The 24,017-nt window shown below is 38.6% G+C and overlaps 1 protein-coding gene across 1 annotated transcript in view; it reads right to left on the reverse strand.

The window, feature by feature from the left end:
• VPS16 (VPS16 core subunit of CORVET and HOPS complexes) overlaps window positions 1-24,017 on the reverse strand; it is a 340,863-nt gene that overhangs the window by 27,399 nt on the left and 289,447 nt on the right. The window contains exons 18-22 of the mRNA XM_053698545.1: window positions 13,807-13,904; window positions 12,042-12,149; window positions 4,734-4,811; window positions 4,479-4,648; window positions 2,277-2,373 (exon numbers count right to left, since the gene is read on the reverse strand). Of these exons, the coding sequence (XP_053554520.1) occupies window positions 2,277-2,373; window positions 4,479-4,648; window positions 4,734-4,811; window positions 12,042-12,149; window positions 13,807-13,904 (551 nt within the window). The remainder of the gene's footprint in view (window positions 1-2,276; window positions 2,374-4,478; window positions 4,649-4,733; window positions 4,812-12,041; window positions 12,150-13,806; window positions 13,905-24,017) is intronic.

Genomic DNA, 24,017 nt, shown 5'->3' on the forward strand with positions numbered 1-24,017 from the left:
GAATCATCTTGGGCATCATTGTCATTATCACATAAATCACATTTATTTAAATGAATAGGAATTCTGGCTTCCCCACATTCAGAACACAGTCTATCTGGTAGTTCAGACATGTTAAACAGGCATAAACTTGATCAGAAAGTACAAAAAACGTTTTAAAATAAAACCGTTACTGTCACTTTAAATTTTAAACTGAACACACTTTATTACTGCAATTGCGAAAAAACATGAAGGAATTGTTCAAAATTCACCAAATTTTCACCACAGCGTCTTAAAGCCTTGAAAATATTGCACACCAATTTTGGAAGCTTTAACCCTTAAAATAACGGAACCGGAGCCGTTTTAAGCTTTAAACCCCTTTACAGTCCCTGGTATCTGCTTTGCTGAGACCCAACCAAACCCAAAGGGGAATACGATACCAAATGACGCCTTCAGAAGTCTTTTATAAGTATCAGAGCTCCTCTCACATGCGACTGCATGCCATGCCTCTCAAAAACAAGTGCGCAACACCGGCGCGAAAATGAGACTCTGCCTATGCTTTGGGAAAGCCCCTAAAGAATAAGGTGTCTAAAACAGTGCCTGCCGATATTATTATATCAAAATACCCAGATAAAATGATTCCTCAAGGCTAAATATGTGTTAATAATCAATCGATTTAGCCCAGAAAAAGTCTACAGTTTAAATAAGCCCTTGTGAAGCCCTTATTTACAATCGTAATAAACATGGCTTACCGGATCCCATAGGGAAAATGACAGCTTCCAGCATTACATCGTCTTGTTAGAATGTGTCATACCTCAAGCAGCAAGGGACTGCAAACTGTTCCCCCAACTGAAGTTAATTGCTCTCAACAGTCCTGTGTGGAACAGCCATGGATTTTAGTTACGGTTGCTAAAATCATTTTCCTCATACAAACAGAATTCTTCATCTCTTTTCTGTTTCTGAGTAAATAGTACGTACCAGCACTATTTGAAAATAACAAACTCTTGATTGAATAATGAAAAAACTACAGTTAAACACTAAAAAACTCTAAGCCATCTCCGTGGAGATGTTGCCTGTACAACGGCAAAGAGAATGACTGGGGTAGGCGGAGCCTAGGAGGGATCATGTGACCAGCTTTGCTGGGCTCTTTGCCATTTCCTGTTGGGGAAGAGAATATCCCACAAGTAAGGATGACGCCGTGGACCGGACACACCTATGTTGGAGAAATGGAACGTAACCACGCCTGACACAAGGTGAACCATACAGCTAAAAAAAATTCGCCCAACCAAAAGGCTGCGTCACTTTCAAAGGCCTCAAGGTTCCAAACCACCAGCCCATAAACATCACACATAAGCAAGTTGAATCACATAACAAACATGATTATAAACCCCCCTCATGAGATATTATCCCTCGATTCCAAGATACTAAAAGAGACTCACTGAGACCCTTATGACATTAGTTAGACCCGCAAGGTGGTAGCCTCTCGGAAAAACATTCACATTACAGTACATTGATGAATAAAGTAAAATGAAACAATCTTACCGGAATCTATGCCGTGCAACAGGAACACAGCCTTTCAAGTGTGATGGATAGTAGCATCTCCTCCGCCATGGACTTAAGAGAAGAAAGCAGGCAGCGGAGCGAAATTCGACAACGCCGATTGCTTGAGGAGCTGTTAATATGAGTCGGGATGGTTTCGCAGAAAGATTCTCCCTGCATCTACAGACTCTAACTTTCATCCAAGCCCTCACTGAGAGACTGACAGGACTACTTAAAACTCCTGTCCCATGCCGAAGAGTACTACCCTCCATAAGAGACAAAAAACAAAAATTAATTCTGACACTTCTCTGCCAACCTCCTGGGACGAAAGGCAAAGAATGACTGGGGGATGAGGGGAGTGGGAGGAGTATTTAAGCCTTTGGCTGGGGTGTCTTTGCCTCCTCCTGGTGGCCAGGTTCTTATTTCCCAAAAGAAATGAATGCAGCTGTGGACTCTTACCATTTAAGAAGAAAATGTAAGTCCTACTCTGTAGAAATTTGTGATGCATTTAAAATTTACCCTATGAATATATACATTGCTTGCATCACATGTATCTAATAGCAAAAGGAATGAACACACCTCACTCAGGGACATTAAAAGAGGGTGGTGGCCAGATAATACTGGTTCATGGTTAAATACTGCAAACAAAAACATGATTTTTTTTTCCTTTTGTAATATGTAGCACATTTCAAATACAACCAATAAGGTATTTTAAAGCAATTAATATATTTATAAAAATACATAATATAATATATAATTACCAAATAGCCAATTGGTGACTTTTTACTTTTGGAGAATTTCTCTAGTTCTTCCCAGTCATCTTTCTCTGCCAAGGCGGAAATCTTCAACCACCAATACCTTAAAAAGGGGTTTATATTTAATATAATTAAATAAATAATACAATCATATATTTACTTGAAAACTTAAAATAAGATAATAAAAAAAAGAAATCATTAAAGGGACAGTCAACACCAGAATTTTTAAAAAAAAAAAATATAGATAATCCCTTTATTACCCATTCCCCAGTTTTGCATAACCGACACAGTTCTAATAATAAACATTTTACATCTGTAATTACCTTGTATCTAAGCCTCTACAGACTGCCCCCTTATTTCAGTTCTTTTGACAGACTTGCATTTTAGACAATCAGTGCTCACTCCAGGGTAACTTCATGTGCATGAGCTCAATGTTATCTATATAAAACACACAAACTAACGCCCTCTAGTGGTAAAAAACTGTCAAAATGCATTTAGATTAGAGGCGGCCTTCAAGGTCTAAGAAATTAGCATATGAACCTCCTAGGTTAAGTTTACAACTAAGAACACCAAGAGAACAAATCAAATTTGGTGATAAAAGTAATTAGGAAAGTTGTTTAAAAGTACATGCCCTATTTGAATCATGAGAGTTTTTTTTGGACTTGACTGTCCCTTTAAGTACAAGGTTAAAGGGACAGCATACTGTAAAAAAAATCCCTTAAAGGGACAGTCTACACCAGAATGTTTATTGTTTTAATAGATGATCCCTTTTATTACCCATTCCCTAGTTTTGCATAACCAACACTGTTATATTAATACACTTTTTACCTCTGTGATTACCTGTATCTGAACCTCTGCAAACTGCCCCCTATTTCAGCTCTTTTGACAGACTTGAATTTTAGCCAATCAGTGCTGACTCCTAGGTAACTCCATGTGCATGAGCTCAATGTTATCTATATGACACACATGAACTAACACCCTCTAGTGGTGAAAAACTGTCAAAATGCATTCAGATAAGAGGCAGCCTTCAAGGTCTAAGAAATTAGCATATGAACCTCCTATGTTTAGCTTTCAACTAAGAATGCCAAGAGAACAAAGCAAAATTGGTGATAAAAGTAAATTGGAAAGTTGTTTAAAATTACATGCCCTATTTGAATGATGAAAGTTTATTTTGGACTAGACTGTCCCTTTAATGTGTTTCCAGATACTTTTTTTTTACCAACTGCAGAGTATAAAATGTATGTGAATTTGCTTTTTATCATTTATTTGTGTATATTAAACAGCTTATTTTGTGTTTTGAAGCCACAACCTAATAAAATGGGTTGAGCTTGTAGGTATAATCATAGCTCATTACTTTATCACATTGTGTACATATACATGTTTCTTTGTCTTAAATCTGTTCGTAAACCAATCACCAATACTTGGAAAGAACAATGGAAAATTAACATTGTATTACCTTTTCTCTTCTATACCCCACTGGGAGTGTAATTTATTCTGCTGGCTGTGTTTAAACAGCTTATCTATAGCTTGGCCCTAAGACCAAAAACTTTCAAAATATAAGGGTAAAGGAAATAAATGTTAATAATTTAATACACTCCAGCAGGTAAAGTGGATCATTGAGAACAAATTAAAGAGGAGAATTTTTTTGAGTAAACTGTCCCTTTTAGTTACATAGTTATGACAACACACATTACAGCTTAATTATGCAAATCTATGGATTATAAAGGGATTGTATCAGTCTAAAGACACTGAGATGTACAGCAGCAAAACAAAACAAAAAAACCTGCAAGAACCATAAAAAAAAAATACACTAAATAAATGCTAATCATAATGATTTTAAAGCAAATGTTAGCCTTAGAGTAATACACAATAAGCAATGAGTTCCACCATGTTTAACCTAAGATTTGTGTATCACATTATCTCTATTGAAGTGAATTACTTCATAATGAAGATATAAGAGAGGCGCTCAGTGGTGGCGAAGAGCAACTTTGTTCAGTAGAGTTTTATGGTCATGTGTTCTTCTTGAGTCATATGAAAATATGAGGACCCTATACAACCATTTTCTACACAATGCTGGCACAGTACAGTCTTTCAGTGGTTTGATGTGTTAGATAGCAGATCTGAGATCTACATCTGTTACAACCCACAGAAACTAAATGTCTAATTTTAAGAAGAAATTAAATATAAAAATAAACATTTTATAGTCACCTTTTGTCAGGAATTTTAAACTCTTTGTACAGCTGTTCTGCCCTTTTGTGCATCCCATCTAGAATTAGATTATAAACCGTATCATGTAGAGAGTAGTCTAGATATGGTTTATCATATTTTTCTTGTAGCTCACGTTGCATTCTTAGCAGTTTAATCTGATCCTCAGTCGCCTGCAAAATATAACCATAATGTATGTGAAATGAAAAAAGCTTTATCATTTATTTGAACATTCTTGATCAAAATGAAAATTCTCACCTTGGCTGCCAGCTCATTTTTGGCTTTGTTGTACTCATCTACTGCATTCTGCAGCTCGGCAACACGGCCTTCAATTCTCTGTTTGTACAAAGCAAATAAGTAACTTCATTTACTACACACAAATCACAAATATTGCATAAATCAGAAATAGCCTTTTTGTTATAAAAGTGAGTTGGATACTAACTTGGCTACCATCCTTTAATTGGCTCTATCAAGTGATGACAGACAAGAGTATTGTGGCTCTATGAGCTGGGGAATAAGATAGAGGCTTCGTAGCAAATCTTGCCAGGATTATATTGTTCTCATTTGGTGGTTGAAGTTAGTAATAATCATTTTAACCAATTTATATTTTTGACCTCTAATTTTAGGTATTGTGTATCCAGCCATTTTATGTGTCCAGAAAATGGATTCTTCTTTAGATATAAAAGCCCCCCAAAATATAAAATATGTTTAACTATGTGACTGCCATTCCCGATAGCAATTACTAACCATTTAAAAGAGCTAGCAATCCATCATTTTGAAGAGAGGGATTCCTTTTAAGGATCCTTTATTCAGCAGCAGATTATCTCATATACAGTATACCATTTCTGTAAGCTTCCCAAATGTCATCAGATTCCAATTTCATGTCACATCCTCTAGCCTGGCAAGTTGTCCCCATGCATTCTCATTCTGTTCTTCAACAAACTACTCACTCTTCTGCAATAAACTACTAGCAACGTCTCAGCAAACTTGCTCAGTTTTTCTTACCTACGTTATATGACCTTTCACCAAATTGGTGTTAGGAAGAAAACAGAATTTATGTTTACCTGATAAATTTCTTTCTCCTACGGTGTATCCGGTCCACGGCTTCATCCTTACTTGTGGGATAGTCTCTTCCCCTACAGGAAGTGGCAAAGAGAGCACACAGCAGAGCTGTCCATATAGCTCCCCTCAGGCTCCGCCCCCCCAGTCATTCGACCGACGCTTAGGAGAAAAAGGAGAACCATAAGGTGCAGTGGTGACTGTAGTTTACAAAAAATAAATTTAAACCTGACCAAAATGCCAGGGCGGGCCGTGGACCGGATACACCGTAGGAGAAAGAAATTTATCAGGTAAACATAAATTCTGTTTTCTCCTACATTGGTGTATCCGGTCCACGGCTTCATCCTTACTTGTGGGAACCAATACCAAAGCTTTAGGACACGGATGAAGGGAGGGAACAAGTCAGGTAACCTAAACGGAAGGCACCACTGCTTGCAAAACCTTTCTCCCAAAAATAGCCTCCGAAGAAGCAAAAGTAATGAATTTGTAAAATTTGGCAAACGTATGCAGTGAAGACCAAGTCGCTGCCTTACAAATCTGTTCAACAGAAGCCTCATTCTTGGAAGCCCATGTGGAAGCCACAGCTCTAATAGAGTGAGCTGTAATTAGTTCAGGAGGCTGCCTTCCAGCAGTCTCATAAGCCAACCGGATGATGCTTTTCAGCCAGAAAGACAGAGAGGTCGCAGTCGCCTTTCGACTTCTCCTCTTGCCAGAATAGACGACAAACAAGGACGATGTTTGTCTGAAGTCTTTAGTTGCTTTTAGATAAAACTTTAAAGCACGAACCCCATCAAGATGGTGTAACAGACGTTCCTTGTTAGAAACTGGATTAGGACACAGAGAAGGAACAACTATTTCCTGGTTGATATTCTTATTGGAAACCACTTTTGGAAGAAAACCAGGTTTGGTACGTAAAACGACCTTATCTGTATGAAACACCAGATAGGGTGAATTGCACTGCAAAGCAGACAATTCAGAAACTCTTCTAGCAGAAGAAATAGCTACAAAAAAACAAAACTTTCCAAGATAGTAACTTAATATCTATGGAATGTAGAGGTTCAAACGGAACCCCTTGAAGAACTGAAAGAACTAAATTTAGACTCCATGGAGGAGCCACAGGTCTGTAGACAGGCTTGATTCTGACTAAAGCCTGTACAAACCCTGAATATCTGGCATGGCTGCCAGACGCTTGTGTAACCAAACAGACAGAGCAGATATCTGTCCCTTAAAAGAACTAGCTGACAGACCTTTCTCCAATCCTTCTTGGAGAAAAGATAGTATCCTTGGAATCCTAATCTTACTCCATGAGTAACCCTTGGATTCGACCAGCAAAGATATTTCCGCCATATCTTATGGTAAATTTTCCTGGTGACAGGCTTTCTAGCCTGGATCAGAGTATCTATAACTGATTCCGAAACCCCACGTTTAGCTAGAATTAAGCGTTCAATCTCCAAGCAGTCAGTTGCAGAGAAACTAGGTTTGGATGTTCGAATAGACCTTGAATTAGAAGGTCCTGCCTCAAAGGCAGCTTCCATGGTGGAACCGATGACATATTCACCAGGTCTGCATACCAAGTCCTGCGTGGCCAAGCAGGAGCTATTAGAATTACCGAAGCCTTCTCCTGCTTGATCCTGGCAACTAGCCGGGGGAGAAGGGGAAACGGTGGAAAGACATAAGCTAGATTGAACGACCAAGGCGCTACTAAGGTATCTACCAATGTCGCCTTGGGATCCCTGGACCTGGACCCGTAACGTGTAACTTTGAAGTTCTGACGTGACGCAATCAGATCCAGATCTGTAATGCCCCATAGCTGGATTAGCTGAGCAAAAAAACCTCCGGGTGGAGTTCCCACTCCCCCGGATGGAAAGTCTGAAGACTCAGATAATCCGCTTCCCAGTTGTCCACTCCTGGGATGTGAATTGCTGATAGATGGCAGGAGTGATCCTCTGCCCATTTGATGATCTTGGATACCTCCCTCATCGCCAGGGAACTCTTTGTTCCCCCCTGATGATTGATGTACGCAACAGTCGTCAAGTTGTCCGACCGAAAACTGATAAATTTGGCCTCCGCTAGTTGAGGCCATGCCTGGAGCGCATTGAATATCGCTCTCAATTCCAAAATGTTTATCGGGAGAAGAAATTCTTCCCGAGACCATAGACCCTGAACCTTCAGGGACTTCCAGACCGCGCCCCAGCCTAAGAGGCTGGCGTCGGTCGTGACAATGATCCACTTCGGTCTTCGGAAACTCATTCCCTGAGACAGGTGATCCTCGCTCTCAATTCCAAAATGTTTATCGGGAGAAGAAATTCTTCCCGAGACCATAGACCCTGAACCTTCAGGGACTTCCAGACCGCGCCCCAGCCTAAGAGGCTGGCGTCGGTTGTGACAATGATCCACTTCGGTCTTCGGAAACTCATTCCCTGAGACAGGTGATCCTGAGACAACCACCAGAGGAGTGAGTCTCTGGTTTGCTGGTCCATCTGAATCTGGGGAGAAAAATCTGCATAATCCCCATTTCATTGTTTGAGCATGCACAGTTGCAATGGTCTTAAATGAATTAGAGCAAAAGGAACCACGTCCATTGCCGCAACCAGTAGTCCTGTTACCTTCATGCACTGAGCTATGGAGGGTTGAGGAATGGATTGAAGAACTTGACAAGTGTTCAAAAGTTTTAGTTTCCTGACCTCTGTCAGAAAGATTTTCACTTCTACCGAGTCTATTATTGTTCCCAGGAAGGGAACCCTTGTGAACGGGGACAGAGAACTTTTTTCTATGTTCACCTTCCACCCGTGAGACCTTAGAAAGGCTAGAACAATGTCCGTATGAGCCCTTGCTTTGTGAAAAGACAACGCCTGTATTAAATGTCATCTAGTTAAGGTGCTACTGCAATGCCCCTTGTCCTTAGCACCGCTAGAAGGGACCCTAGCACCTTTGTGAAAATTCTCGGAGCAGTGGCCAATCCGAAGGGAAGAGCCACGAACTGGTAATCCGAATGGTTTCCATTTGGAATGATGGAACTCTGAGTAATTGGTCTAGGATCTTTAAATCCAGAATTGGCCTGAAAGTTCCTTCCTTTTTGGGAACTACAAACAGGTTTGAGTAAAATCCCAGTCCTTGTTCTGCTGTTGGAACTGGGTTTATCACTCCCATTTTTAAAAGGTACTCTACGCAATGTAAGAATTCCTGTCTCTCTATCTGGTCTAAAGATAAGCGAGACAAGTGGAACCTTCCCCTTGGAGGAAGGTCCTTGAATTCTAGAAGATACCCCTGAGAGACAATTTCTAGTGCCCAGGGGTCCGGAACATCTCTTGCCCAGGCCTGAGCAAAGAGAGAAAATCTGCCCCCTACTAGATGCGGTCCCGGATCGGGGGCTACCCCTTCATGCTGTCTTGGTAGCAGCAGCAGGTCTTTTGGCCTGTTTACCCTTGGTCCAGCCTTGCAATGGTTTCCATGCTGGTTTGGGCTGGGGTGCGTTACCCTCTTGCCTAGTGGCTGTAGAGGTAGAAGCCGGTCCATTCCTGAAATTGCGAAAGGAACGAAAATTAGACTTATTTTTAACTTTGAAAGGTCTATCCTGTGGAAGGGCATGGCCCTTTCCCCCAGTGATATCTGAAATAATTTCTTTCAACTCTGGCCCAAATAGGGTCTTACCTTGAAAGGAATATTAAACAAATTTGTTTTGGACGACACATCTGCCGACCACGATTTTAGTCAAAGCGCTCTACGCGCCACTATTGCGAAACCAGAATTTTTCGCCGCTAATTTAGCTAACTGAAAAGCGGCATCTGTAATGAAAGAATTAGCCAACTTCAGGGCGTGAATTCTATCCATGACTTCATCCTAAGAAGTCTCCTTCTGGAGCGAGTTTTCTAATTCCTCAAACCAAAAAGCAGCTGCAGTGGTTACAGGAATAATGCAAGAAATTGGTTGAAGAAGAAAACCTTGTTGAACAAAAATTTTCTTAAATAAACCTTCTAATTTTTTATCCATAGGATCTTTGAAAGCGCCACTGTCTTCTATTGGTATAGTTGTGCGCTTAGCTAGCTTTGAAACTGCCCCCTCTATCTTAGGGACCGTCTGCCACGCGTCCCTTCCGGGGTCAACAATGGGGAACATTTTCTTAAATATAGGAGGGGGAACAAAAGGTACACCTGGTTTCTCCCACTCCTTATTCACTAAATCCGCCACCCTCTTAGGTATCGTAAACGCATCAGTGTGTACTGGGGCCTCTAAGAATTTATCCATTTTACACAATTTTTCTGGGACCACCAAAGGGTCACAATCATCAAGAGTAGCCAGGACCTCCTTAAGTAGAGCGCGGAGGTGTTCTAGCTTAAATTTAAATGTTATGGTATCAGGCTCTGCCTGCTGAGAAACTTTTCCTGTGTCAGAAATTTCTCCCTCAGACAAGCCCTCCCTCACCGCCAAGTCAGATTGATGTGAGGGCACTACAGATAAATTATCCTCTGCGTCTACTTGCTCATTTTCTGTATTTAAAACTAAGCAATCACGCTTCCTAGGAAAGCTGGCAGTTTGGATAAAAATGCTGTGATAGAATTATCCATTACTGCTGCTAACTGCATAGTAATCGCAAATGGTGCGCTAGATGTACTGGGCATCGCCTGCGCGGGCATAGCTGGTGTTGACACAGAAGGAGAGGAAAGCAAGCTATTTTCACTACCTTCAGCTAAAGAATCATCTTGGGCTATATTTTTAAGTGTGATTGTACTGTCCTTAAGCTGTTTGGACGCTATGGCACACTTCACACATAAATTTAATGGGGGAACCACCTTGGCCTTTGGACATACAGAACATAGGCTATCTGAAGACTCAGACATGTTTAACAGACTTAAACAGAACTATAATGCAATAAAAATTATTTTTGACAAAAACGTTACTGTCTCTTTAAATAATAAAAAAACACACTTTTTTACTGAAATATGAAAAAACCATGAAATAAACATCCGATTTTAATGAAATTTTCACCACAGAGTCTTAATGCTTTGAAAAGATTGCACACAAATTTTCAGATCAATTAACCCCTTAATGCACACTTTTTTTACTGAAACATCAAAAAAACCATGAAATAAACATCCGATTTTAATGAAATTTTCACCACAGAGTCTTAATGCTTTGAAAAGATTGCACACAAATTTTCAGATCAATTAACCCCTTAATGCCCAAACCGGAGTTAATAACAGTTATTAACCAGTTAACACACTACAGTACTAGCCACAGATTTCACTGTAGCCTTTTACCTTCATTAGGGATTATTTTAGCAGGAAATAAGCCTCCCTGGAGTCTTTTATGATGCCTCTTGACTCCCCACATGAAGCTGCATGGATTGAATAGGCAAAAACAACTGCACAATTTAGGCCTAAAAATTAGGCCTCCTCCCTCTTCATTCTAGAGTGGAGGGGCCTTTCTGACTAGATTTAGGTGTCCAAATAAGTGCCAGGCCGAAATTAAACCCCAAAAGTGTTTTAAAGTCTGAAAAAACACCTTATTTATAGTGAAAAACATGCTAAAAAGCAATCGATTTTAAAGCCCACAATAGTGTCAACCAGCATAGAGCCCTAAATATAAGCCATCATTTTATACAGAGTCTATTAGAAAAAAATGGCTTACCAATCCCAGAGGGAATTTCTGACAGACTTCTAGCATTACATGGTCTTGTTAGAAAAATGCCTGATCATACCTGAAGCAGTTAAGCCTGCAAACTGTTCCCCCCAACTGATGTTCTCTGGTTAACAGTCCTGCGTGGGAACAGCAATGGATTTTAGTTACTGGTGCTAAAATCATATTCCTCTTAGCAGAAATCTTCATCACTTTCTGCTGTAGAGTAAATAGTACAAACCGGCACTATTTTAAAATAACAAACTCTTGATAGAAGAAATAAAAAACTACAACTAACACCACATACTCTTTACCACCCCCGTGGAGATGCTACTTGTTCAGAGCGGCAAAGAGAATGACTGGGGGGGCGGAGCCTGAGGGGAGCTATATGGACAGCTCTGCTGTGTGCTCTCTTTGCCACTTCCTGTAGGGGAAGAGAATATCCCACAAGTAAGGATGAAGCCGTGGACCGGATACACCAATGTAGGAGAAACAGCTATAAAATTAAAAAAATAAAATATTATAATATAAACATATGTACAAAAAACCTTAAGGAAACCCAGTAGCTGGTGGCCAAATGGACAACTCAGCTTTACACACAAGAACAAAAGTTATATAGCAGTTATATGTTGAGCGCATTGTGTTTTGCAGTCTGATAGATTAGAATGACAACACCTTACCGGACAGATAGCTCAGCATGCTATCGCACTGTGGCTGAGCTCTGTAGTAACCCAAGGGTTGCAGGTTCGATCCCCGGCCAGGTCCACTCAGCCTTTCATCCTTCCAAAGTCGATAAAATGAGCAGCGCCTTGAGACCCTTACGGGTGATTAGCCGCACTTTACAAGTACCCAATACATACATACATACATACACCTTACAAACAGCCATACCGTTTCTGTGCAATAACTGGAACGAACATGAAAGTTTCCAAGTTCCTGGTGGTCATCATCTTGATTGTACAAGTCTTTCAGCGTTTCAAGCTCTTGATGTTTGCAAAACTGACAAACATAACAAGCACAAATCAATGTTGTAAAATTAAAAAACAACAACATTTAAAAAAACAACAACATTGTAAAATCAACTAAAATCAAGCAAAGCAAAGCATAACAGAAAAAGTTGCAATACTTCCAAGTCCAGCTCAGGTGTAGGACAGAGTTTGGCAGCCATCACACTTGCTGCTCCTCAATGGCCAGTAGTGGAAGTGTACTACTATTAGGAAATTAATATTAACTATGTGATACTGTGCGTGCCCACTTGATTGAAGATACTGTTAACAAGTACCGAGAAGTCAGTGTTAAAGGAATAGAAAACCCCAACATTTTCTTTCATGATTTGGATAAAGCATACGATTATAAAACAACTTTCCAATTTACTTCTATTATCAAATTTGCTTTATTGTCCCATTATCCTTTGCTGAAGGAACATCATTATACTACTGGCAGTTTGCTGAACACATCTAGTTAGTCAATCATAAGAGACAAATGTGTGGAGGCACCAATCAGCAGCCAGCTCCCACTAGTGTAGGATATGCGCATATTCTTTTTCAACAAGGGATAACAAAAGAACAAAGCACATTTGAAAATAGAAGTGAATTTAAAGTGTCTTAAAATTACATGCTCTATCTGAATCATGCAAGTTTCATTTTGACTTTCCAATAAACCTAATGGAGATGGAAAAATAGCCTCTATGAAGAACCAACCAGAAGAGCAATGCACATAATTAAAGGGAAGATATATTTGGAAACCAGCGCTGCATAGTGTGTACCGTGTCACTATCTATGTAAATGGCTTAGGTAGTGCTTTTCATACACAAGAAGGGTCTTCAAGTTATCTGTGTGTGTGAACCCAATAATAGGACAATATATTTTACGCTACTATATATTTTAACCATGAACTTTCCATATTAATTTTATAATTGTATAATTTTACCCTCTTGTAGAGGGATGATAAAATGTTAACTGTGGTATATCCACCCAATTAGATTAGGAAGTAATACAAATGTGTATTAGCCAAAGAAAATCAGTTCCAGAAAATAATGCCTGAAATTTGCTCGACAAATCTTAAAGGGACATTTCAGTCATAAATATAAATGCAAATAGATGAATTACATATTTGATGATATAGATATAGATGTATTGGCAAAAATGCTTCTAGTAAAAGTTATCACTGTTTTAGGGTTCCCATTTTTCTCTGCATGTGCATGTGAAGCATAGCTAGATATTCTCTCTGTGCACCTGCATTTTAAATACTGCAGGTGCTCAGAGTGCCAGTGGGACCTGTATCATATCAGCAATTAACAAACTAAGTCATTTCCAGATGGTACAAGCACCTTAGGCTCACTGAGCAAGTAATGTGTTTAAAATGCTGGTGCACAGTGCATACTTAAATACACAAAACAGCTATTGCTTTTATTAGATATATCATTGTTTGCTGATACATGTATATTACAACAATTATTTTATACAAAACTGCAATGTGTATTCCAATTTTGGCTGGATTGTCCCTTTAAATACTGTGGTTTAACAGACAGTTCTGTCTCAGCTTCAGACTTTCACAACACAAAAACAGCTGAATGGATGATGCACAAATTAAATCATAGACATTTTTAACAAGAAAGAACTTTTAATATGTTCATGTAATATAAAATAAAATGTACCTGTCTGTATAAGCTCAAAGCAACGGGCTGATTCTGCAAGGTCATGAAGAAGTCTCCTCGATTCAATTCGCTTTTTAGATATGATACAACAGTATACACTACAATAAAGTGACTTTGTTAATAAAGAGGTGCAGTATATGTACACATATATTTAAAACAATAAGTAATATTCAAATCACAAAGCTAAAAAAAAGAATGCACAAGGCATTTTTTGTACATCTATATTAATACATTACTAGTAACAGGAAACATTGTATATAAAGCCTTCAACATTTTACAGTCTACAACATTAATAATCCTACAAACTGGAAACTCTGTGACTGGGTGTCACAGATAACCTATAGGAGGCGCTTACTTAACAGGTGGTGTGGGTGGCCCTAGTGTGAATGTGTAATAATCAACACATATGTAAATAAAAACATAACTAAGGTACAAAATTACTATAGGATATAAATTGTTAAAATCATATAAACTTAATTGGAAAATTAATATGATATGTAAATCAAAAAATATAATAATAAAATAAAAATGCAAATGTATATATAAACATACACACGTTGTACTGGAAGATGTCCAATATAAACGGTGCAAATAAAAAGTCCCAAATAAAGTCCGTCTGAGAAAGGGAAAAGTGGAGAAGGCAGCTCTCAGTCTTCACTTCACAAGTGATGTAATTTTCTTATATGGACAACTGTAAAAAACAGAAACAGAGGCGCCACATGTGTAGATCAATGGATACCAAGATGTATATCTGGACAAGACACAGGCTACTCACAAACGTGAAGGCACTCTCTTGTGCCTGTTAGAGGCAGGCTGGTATTCTAAACAGCAAACCAGCTGGCTGTGTATACGAATCCCCGTCGTGATGTCCTGGAGAGATGGATGTCCTGCAAGGCAGTCCTTGCCTGGATAGTGTCCTAGAGGTTGGAACAAGGGAGAAAGGCTGGACAGCCTTTGGGTTACTTGGAAGAGATTGATGCACACACCAGACTTAGTGAATCATAAAACTAGCATTTATTATACAGAATAAAATCGCCAGTAATGTAGCACATTACAGCTGGTGTGTTAAAATCAAATCTCTTATGGTATATAGAGAAGTAAAGCGACGCGTTTCTCGGGAGTGACCCCGTTTCCTCAGGCTTGTATGCTCTATCTATGTCTTAATCACCCTTAAATAGGCCCAAGTAACCACATGTTCACAATAAACACTCCCCTTCCTTCCTTTACTTAAACCAATCAGAACCTTCCTTTCCCCCCACTCCCACTTGTTGCAGTAATTAGTTATTATTTACTGGATAAATTTGTCATTGACAATATACTGTTTATTCCCTCTTATTCTTGTTATATATACAGATGATCTTGAGATTTATTAACAAACTTGTTTTTGCGATCGTGTAGAAAGTTACAACCGGGATTATATAAACAAATCATGTCATGTGATGTGTGTCTAACCCACCAATGATAACGAAGAACTATGGGGCTTGTCTTAAAATCTGAATCCGATTGGTGGGAGTCTATTTAATCATAAACTACATTTCCCATGATTCCTGTGAACTCGTTTTGTGTGATCATATAGAGAGTTACAACCGGGATTATATAAACATGTGATATTTACCACCAATAATAACGAAGAACTATGGGGCTTGTCTTAAAATCTGAATCCGGTTGGTGGGAGTCTATTTGTTAATGAACTACATTTCCCATGATTCCTGTGAACTCCTTTTGTGGTTGTGGACCGCACCGGTTTTGTATCCACCGCCATCAGCATCACAGATAATGATTTTCATTGCTCAATACAGGTACACACCCAAAAATCTGATAGGTTGGTATGGCGTAAACACACTAACGTCAAGTTAACCAACCATGTTCAATATACGATCAATAGTGGACTCTATATTATGCCCAAATAAGTTTAAATGTCCAATAATTATGGCTATATGCGTGATAACAAATATGTATATAAAAAAACGATGTGCAATAAAAATTAATGTGTACGGAACATCGGTGTTATAAAACTATATTTTAAAGACCAGGGACTCATTCCTAAATGTCCCTCTTCGCTTATGTGGTGAAGTGACTATATCTCTATGTTTGGTAATGTGCACTGGTGTACCAAGCATATTACATAAATTAACGTGACTATATCTGTGTGTATTTTTAAATACCCTATAAATAACCGAGATGGTGATCTCTGGACGTGGTGGCAATATTTTTATAAAATGAGTTAAATATAATATATGTGAGTGCATATCGTGTTAACGATATGTATGGTGAATGTCAGCGGGATTCATTTATTAGAAATATTATGTGATTGTTTAGTGCTGCTAGTTGATGTCTATAAGGCTAAGTGCATACGTGTTAATGATATAAAATAAAATAATGAAAAATGTATATGGTAAACAATGAGATCAGTGATAACGGTGTTGATATTTGTTAGAAGTGGCATACAATATAATATTGATTGGTTACTCCATAAAGTTGGTGCTAATGGAGGACCATGAATGAGAAGGGAATATAAATGGAGCCTCATAATCTTCCTGCTTATAATTACTAAATATCATATGGTTACAATGATCGTTCTAATATATGTTATTGGTACTGATATATATGCGCATTTGAGGTACTCACTATCATAAGCAACAAGTGGGGGGTGAAAGTCCAGTGTACAAAATCACTATAAACACATATATATATATATATATATATATATATACACACACATACATATACATATATACACATATATATACATATGTTTCTGTATGTTGCTCTTCAACCGCATAAAAAATAAAAATACTGTAAATGGTATACCCAAAGCAGATGAAATCTATAATATTGATATTCATATTGTAATTTGTCTCCAGAATTACCAAACAATAACATTGGCATATGCTGTGTGAGTCCATCTAAATCTATAGCCTCATTTGTACCTATATTATTGATATTCATATTGCAATTCATCTCAAGATCTATAAAATAGTGACTTATGTTATGTAAATACAGCTGAATCTATAACTTCGTTTAAGCCTGTGGGAAACAAGCTATTGAATTTGAAAATCCAATAGGTTTCCCTCTGTCTGAGTTTGGTGAACCTATTATATGTATTGCTTTTCGGAATATTTTCTAAGGGGGTTATTATAAATGGACATTTTCCAGATAAATAATGTTGACAGGTGTGTCTAGACACACTATGTTTGGGTGATTTTGCTTTTATGTTCCTCAGATGTTCACTCCATCTGATGCGAACCTTCCTACAGGTCCTGCCTATGTATTGTATGCCACACTTGCAGGATAGCGCATATATGACGTAGCTGGAGTCACAGGTCATTTTGCTTTTGATGGTAAATTTTTTCTTATTGCTGTGTGACTCTATACTAGTTGTTCCATGGGAAATATATTTACACATGTGGCACAGTCTCTTTCCACATTTATATGTTCCCTTTTTACTAAAAATATGGTTTCCTGTCTTCTCTCCAAATTTTGATGTTATCACGCATATAGCCATAATTATTGGACATTTAAACTTATTTGGGCATAATATAGAGTCCACTATTGATCGTATATTGAACATGGTTGGTTAACTTGACGTTAGTGTGTTTACGCCATACCAACCTATCAGATTTTTGGGTGTGTACCTGTATTGAGCAATGAAAATCATTATCTGTGATGCTGATGGCGGTGGATACAAAACCGGTGCGGTCCACAACCACAAAAGGAGTTCACAGGAATCATGGGAAATGTAGTTCATTAACAAATAGACTCCCACCAACCGGATTCAGATTTTAAGACAAGCCCCATAGTTCTTCGTTATTATTGGTGGTAAATATCACATGTTTATATAATCCCGGTTGTAACTCTCTATATGATCACACAAAACGAGTTCACAGGAATCATGGGAAATGTAGTTTATGATTAAATAGACTCCCACCAATCGGATTCAGATTTTAAGACAAGCCCCATAGTTCTTCGTTATCATTGGTGGGTTAGACACACATCACATGACATGATTTGTTTATATAATCCCGGTTGTAACTTTCTACACGATCGCAAAAACAAGTTTGTTAATAAATCTCAAGATCATCTGTATATATAACAAGAATAAGAGGGAATAAACAGTATATTGTCAATGACAAATTTATCCAGTAAATAATAACTAATTACTGCAACAAGTGGGAGTGGGGGGAAAGGAAGGTTCTGATTGGTTTAAGTAAAGGAAGGAAGGGGAGTGTTTATTGTGAACATGTGGTTACTTGGGCCTATTTAAGGGTGATTAAGACATAGATAGAGCATACAAGCCTGAGGAAACGGGGTCACTCCCGAGAAACGCGTCGCTTTACTTCTCTATATACCATAAGAGATTTGATTTTAACACACCAGCTGTAATGTGCTACATTACTGGCGATTTTATTCTGTATAATAAATGCTAGTTTTATGATTCACTAAGTCTGGTGTGTGCATCAATCTCTTCCAAGTAACCCAAAGGCTGTCCAGCCTTTCTCCCTTGTTCCAACCTCTAGGACACTATCCAGGCAAGGACTGCCTTGCAGGACATCCATCTCTCCAGGACATCACGACGGGGATTCGTATACACAGCCAGCTGGTTTGCTGTTTAGAATACCAGCCTGCCTCTAACAGGCACAAGAGAGTGCCTTCACGTTTGTGAGTAGCCTGTGTCTTGTCCAGATATACATCTTGGTATCCATTGATCTACACATGTGGCGCCTCTGTTTCTGTTTTTTACAGTTGTCCATATAAGAACATTAATAATCCCCTCTATGTTTAAAATTAAGTAGGGCTGCAACAACTAATCAGTAAGTTTGATCATAAAAATAGTTGTCAACAAATCTGATTATCAATAAGGTGGTCAGCGATTAGTTGGTCAGTTGCACAGCACCAGCTGCTTTAATCTGATGATCTACTGCAACTAAGATTGTGCAAGAAAAAATGAATTAAATCTTTTTTTTCTATCCGATTAATTGGACAATAATCATCCGATTAATCGGATAGAAGAAAAAAAAAAAAAATTTTTTTTTGCACAATACCATGTGCAGGAGAGTTCATCGGATTGAAGCAGCTGGTGCTGTGCAATTAACCAACTAATCGCTGACCACCTAATTGATAATGAGATTCTTTGACAACTATTTTTATAATCAATCTTACAGATTAGTTGTTGCAGTCCTAAAATTAAGAAAAACTAAATTTATGCTTACCTGATAAATTTCTTTCTTTGCCGACATGGAGAGTCCACAACATCATTCCAATTACTAGTGGGATATTAAGAGCACCCCAGCAAAACTGTTAAGTGTATCTTCCCTTACGCATAATCCCCAGTCATTCAGCTGAAGGAAAATGGAAAAAGAAGAAACACAAGGATGAAAAGGTGGATAGTGGGTGTAGAGGCGCAGGTCTGTGCTTTTCTGATGCTCCAATTAAAGCAGAAGAATAAAGAACTTTGCTTTTTATTTGTGTAGATCAACACCAAATAATTAGTGCAGTATACTTACTCTGAAAAATTCTTCATTTAAGCAAAACATATAAACGATATGTTGAGGATTTCTGTCTAATCTCTCCTGGTGTAGGCACAACTGTAAATGATAGAATTTACACTGAAATGTGTTGTATTCAACAGTGTGTATAATGTGCAGTATACTCACTCCGAAATAATCGGAATCTGGCTCCTCCCAGGGTACTTATAGAAGCAATGTGAAAAAACCAAATGGCAGCAAACAAATATTTGTTACAAAAACAAACATTTATTAAAATGTCACTATGGACAGATAAAAATGCTCTCATAAAATGGCTCTTCGCGTTTCAACAATGAACTCGTCTTTCTCAAGAGCAGTAAAAGTTGAAAGTGCTACCCTTGGATTATACAGGTAATCAAATGTTCCTCTTCCGGTGTAACCAGAATTGGACTCACAGAAATAACAATGTCAAATACCTCCAATGTTATCCTCATCCGATTTTTTGTATCAATAAATGCTATTATGTCAAATTTAATGAGCGCAATGGATTTTAAATTTTGTAAATCGGATAAGTATAAACTTGCTTACGTAATCGTCATCTCAACCAATCAGCTTAGGTTTCAAGGAAGTTCCCTTTCGGGTACAATAACTCCCAGGCAGGATAGGTCCTATACGCAACTTAAGAAGGCCTCCTTATTTTCCTAGTTTGAGGATATTCTTGACAGGAGAAATCTGCCCCTTGGAGGGCAAGACTTGAACTCTATCTTGCAACCCTGGGATACTATGTCCACAGCCCATGGATCTGGGACATTGCAAATCCAGGCTTGTTTGAAAAAAGAAAGTTAGCCCCCCTCCTGATCCAAAATTAAATCGGGGGCGGACCCTTCATGCTGACTTTGAGTCAGCGGAGGGCTTTTTGTTTTGGCGTTGCACCAATAAGATGCTGCAACCGTGGGAATATGCGCCGCAACCGTGGCAATATGCGCCGCAGGTTGCCAATGTAATCCTTGATGGATGTACATCTTTTTCAGGTAAGCCTCTAGCTTCTTATCCATTGGATCCTTAAAAGAGCAACTATCCTCAATAGAAGCTGACAAAATGGTAATAGGGGGCGCCCTTATTATGTGAAATAGTGTTTTGGATGATAATAAAAAAAGAATAAAAAACAGTAAAGAGATATAAATGACAGGAATATATCAAAATACACAATAGTGATATTATATCACTAGAAACAATGTAAATAGTTAATTACAAAATAACAAATTTAAAAAAAGAAAATAAATGGGAAAACTAAAAAGTCCTTAAGTAGACTGTAGATAGTTTCAAAGTAGATAGATAAATGGACACAATCAGGCAGTTGTCTGTAGAGAATCAAGGCCACGACCCAGAGTCAGTAATCTGCAGGAAATAGAAGACAGAAGCGCCACATGGCCTAGTATTGTAGAGAATGTTTGAATGTATAAAGGTGTAATTGTTGCACTTGCATGAAATATACCACCCCTAATGTTGTAGATGAAACAGTCTGGGATAAAAAACAGTCACCCAGAAGACTGACCTCCGGTGGATATGTAGTATTCTTTGGAAAACAATACAAAGCATAAGAGGGTGCCTATATGGCCTAGTATTGCTGAGGCAAATGGATTATAATATGATATATGAAATGCACTCACATTTGTTGAAGCACCTCCCTTGGTGCTATAGGGGCAAGCTGCGGTCAATTCTAGTCACCCAGTAGACTTGATCACTGGCATCCAGGAACTCTCAATGGTCCATAGGCAGAGATAAGGTGTAGATGGTATAGCAAAAAGCAGGCAGCAAGTGGTAAGTGAAATAGCTTACTTTATTTAAAAGGTTAAAAAATTGTAGCAACGCGTTTCTCAGCCACCAGTGGCTGTTTCAGCAGGCTTATTAACACCCCCAGGAGTTTGAGATTACACAGAAGGCCCCGTATGAGATACAACTAAGGTTTTGAGGAGAAAGCTGCGTCATGTCGCGCACAGCAAAATCCTGAGAGAATCTTTTTTTTTAAATTTTAACGTTTTTGCTAAACATGAGGAACAAAACTGCATTGGTAGAGCAAAAAGTCAATGTTCGTGTGAGCACCTTAACAACTGCACAGTCTTTATATTTTGTTAGAGTTAAAGTTAACTTCTGTTCCTTTGGATATTAGCCAGAACAGGTGGTATTTGTTAAAGACTCACCCCGCTTGAGGATCCCTGCCAGGTACCGCAGCTGTAAAGGAGACTCGCCCGTCCACAGAGAGCGTGCATTCACATTCCGATTTATGTTTAGGCCATGGGTTTGCTCTGTCAGAGTCCCTTCATATGCCTCCGGCTTCGTCACTGCTCTCCTCCTGGGCCGTTGCTCCACTTGCGGTAACCTGCGGTGACTTGGCGTGTGACGTCACCGATTCTCTTGGCTCGCGGCTCCTGGATCCTTTCGCCGTCGGATCAACCTCAGGTGTTGGCTTAATCACCTTGCGGATATGGAAGTGTCAATGTGCTTGCTCCGTTTCTCGAATAACAGAATACAAAGTGATGAGCTGCACCAGAGTACTTCTTTTAAAATAACATTATTGTAGGTCACCAATGACTTCACCAGGGAAGTAACAACAAAGTAGGGGGCTTGGTGGTGTGTGTGGATGACACCCAAAGAGCTATTGCTGACGCGTTTCAGCCGATAGGGCCGTAGTCGTAGCATAAAGCTCTTAGTCTCAACTACCTTTAAATACCTTGTGCACAGTTGTGATTGGATAAAAACATTTATCCTGGGCGTTATCCAAAACACACCTATTTATTCCAGTTTCACATACATCGGTTCTAAATAGAAACAAATGTTACATACTGTTAACTAGTCACAAAAATTTATATGAATCATCATTGCAAGCTTCGAAAAACGAAATATCAAAAAATTATAATACGTTAGTATACTCGAATTATTCAAAATATTCTAATTCGTTATATAACAGAAAAAACTTTTATAACAGAAAAAACTTTTATAGAGCTTAAATACACTTGCTCTATTTCTGCGAACAAGGCTGTGTGAAACTTCCCAATAATAATTATTAATTGTTCTTTTTATGACATTCTGTTATATATTGTCATTAACTACTTACTTGTGTTTATGATTACTTAAAAATTGCTATAGTTCGAAGGTGGGATTAGTTATAGCTGTCAGTGGTGCTCTTTTAATTAAACGAAGATTAACATTAAATAAAGCTTATATATATATATATGCAGGTAAAACGTACCAATTTTTCTTGGGTCATTCTGAATACACAGACCAAGAATTATTCCCAGAAGTTGATGATATCAAACTCCGAATTTAAACCTAATGGTATTCTTGTTCTTAGCCTGTGTATCCAGAACGCTTCCCTTTTGGATAAGAGCTTGTCCCTATCCCCACCTCTAGTTTTGCAAGTTACTTTTTCAATAATGGTCCACCTTAAAGTGTCAGCTTTTTTGTTGTGTTTCAAATTGAAATGCTGTATCAACGGAGTAGTCAGTTTACCTGCCTTAATATTATTTACATGTTCACGGATTCTATCTCGTGTTTCTCTAGAAGTGAGACCCGTATATTGAACTCCACATTCTACACAAGTAAGCAAATATACCACGTAAGTGGCTCTACAGTTAAGGCAGGAATAGTGATTGAATCTCTCCCCTGTTACTGTACTCGAGAAGCCTTCTCCACTTTGGAGATAACTGCATGCTATGCATGACGTGTAGCTACATTTGTATACTCCTTTAAACCTTAACCACGATGAATGGTCTGGTCTCATGGAGTGTAACTGTGTGGGGGCAAGAATGTTTCCTAAAGTTTTCCCTCTCTTAAAGGCATATCTGCATCCTCGTGTGACTATATCTTTGAGATCATCATCAGCTGACAACATACGGAAATGTTTCTGTATGATGTTGCAGACCTGATGGTATTGGTTATATCCTCTCTGGCATAAGCGGTTTTCCAAGTCTAAAGCTTGTTTCCCATACTCCTCTTGTGTGGTACAGTTTCGTCTGAGACGCAAGAAGCAATCATCCCAGAAGGGTTTTCAGATCAGTCACAAAAGGACAGTTCATACGTCTCAGACGAAACTGTACCACACAAGAGGAGTATGGGAAACAAGCTTTAGACTTGGAAAACCGCTTATGCCAGAGAGAACATAACAGAAAGGAGGTGTCCTTAATTAAGATGGACATAGCGAAGAGAGATCGATCAGAGTTTTTAAAAACAGAAAAAACAACTAAACATGAGATCTCAAAGGGTGTCACTTTCATCACAGGGTACAGTAACCAATACCATCAGGTCTGCAACATCATACGGAAACATTTCCGTATGTTGTCAGCTGATGATGATCTCAAAGATATAGTCACACGAGGATGCAGATATGCCTTTAAGAGAGGGAAAACTTTAGGAAACATTCTTGCCCCCACACAGTTACACTCCATGAGACCAGACCATTCATCGTGGTTAAGGTTTAAAGGAGTATACAAATGTAGCTACACGTCATGCATAGCATGCAGTTATCTCCAAAGTGGAGAAGGCTTCTCGAGTACAGTAACAGGGGAGAGATTCAATCACTATTCCTGCCTTAACTGTAGAGCCACTTACGTGGTATATTTGCTTACTTGTGTAGAATGTGGAGTTCAATATACGGGTCTCACTTCTAGAGAAACACGAGATAGAATCCGTGAACATGTAAATAATATTAAGGCAGGTAAACTGACTACTCCGTTGATACAGCATTTC

Source organism: Bombina bombina, chromosome 1, assembly GCF_027579735.1.
Source record: "Bombina bombina isolate aBomBom1 chromosome 1, aBomBom1.pri, whole genome shotgun sequence".
In the NCBI taxonomy this organism is placed as follows: Eukaryota; Metazoa; Chordata; class Amphibia; order Anura; family Bombinatoridae; genus Bombina; species Bombina bombina.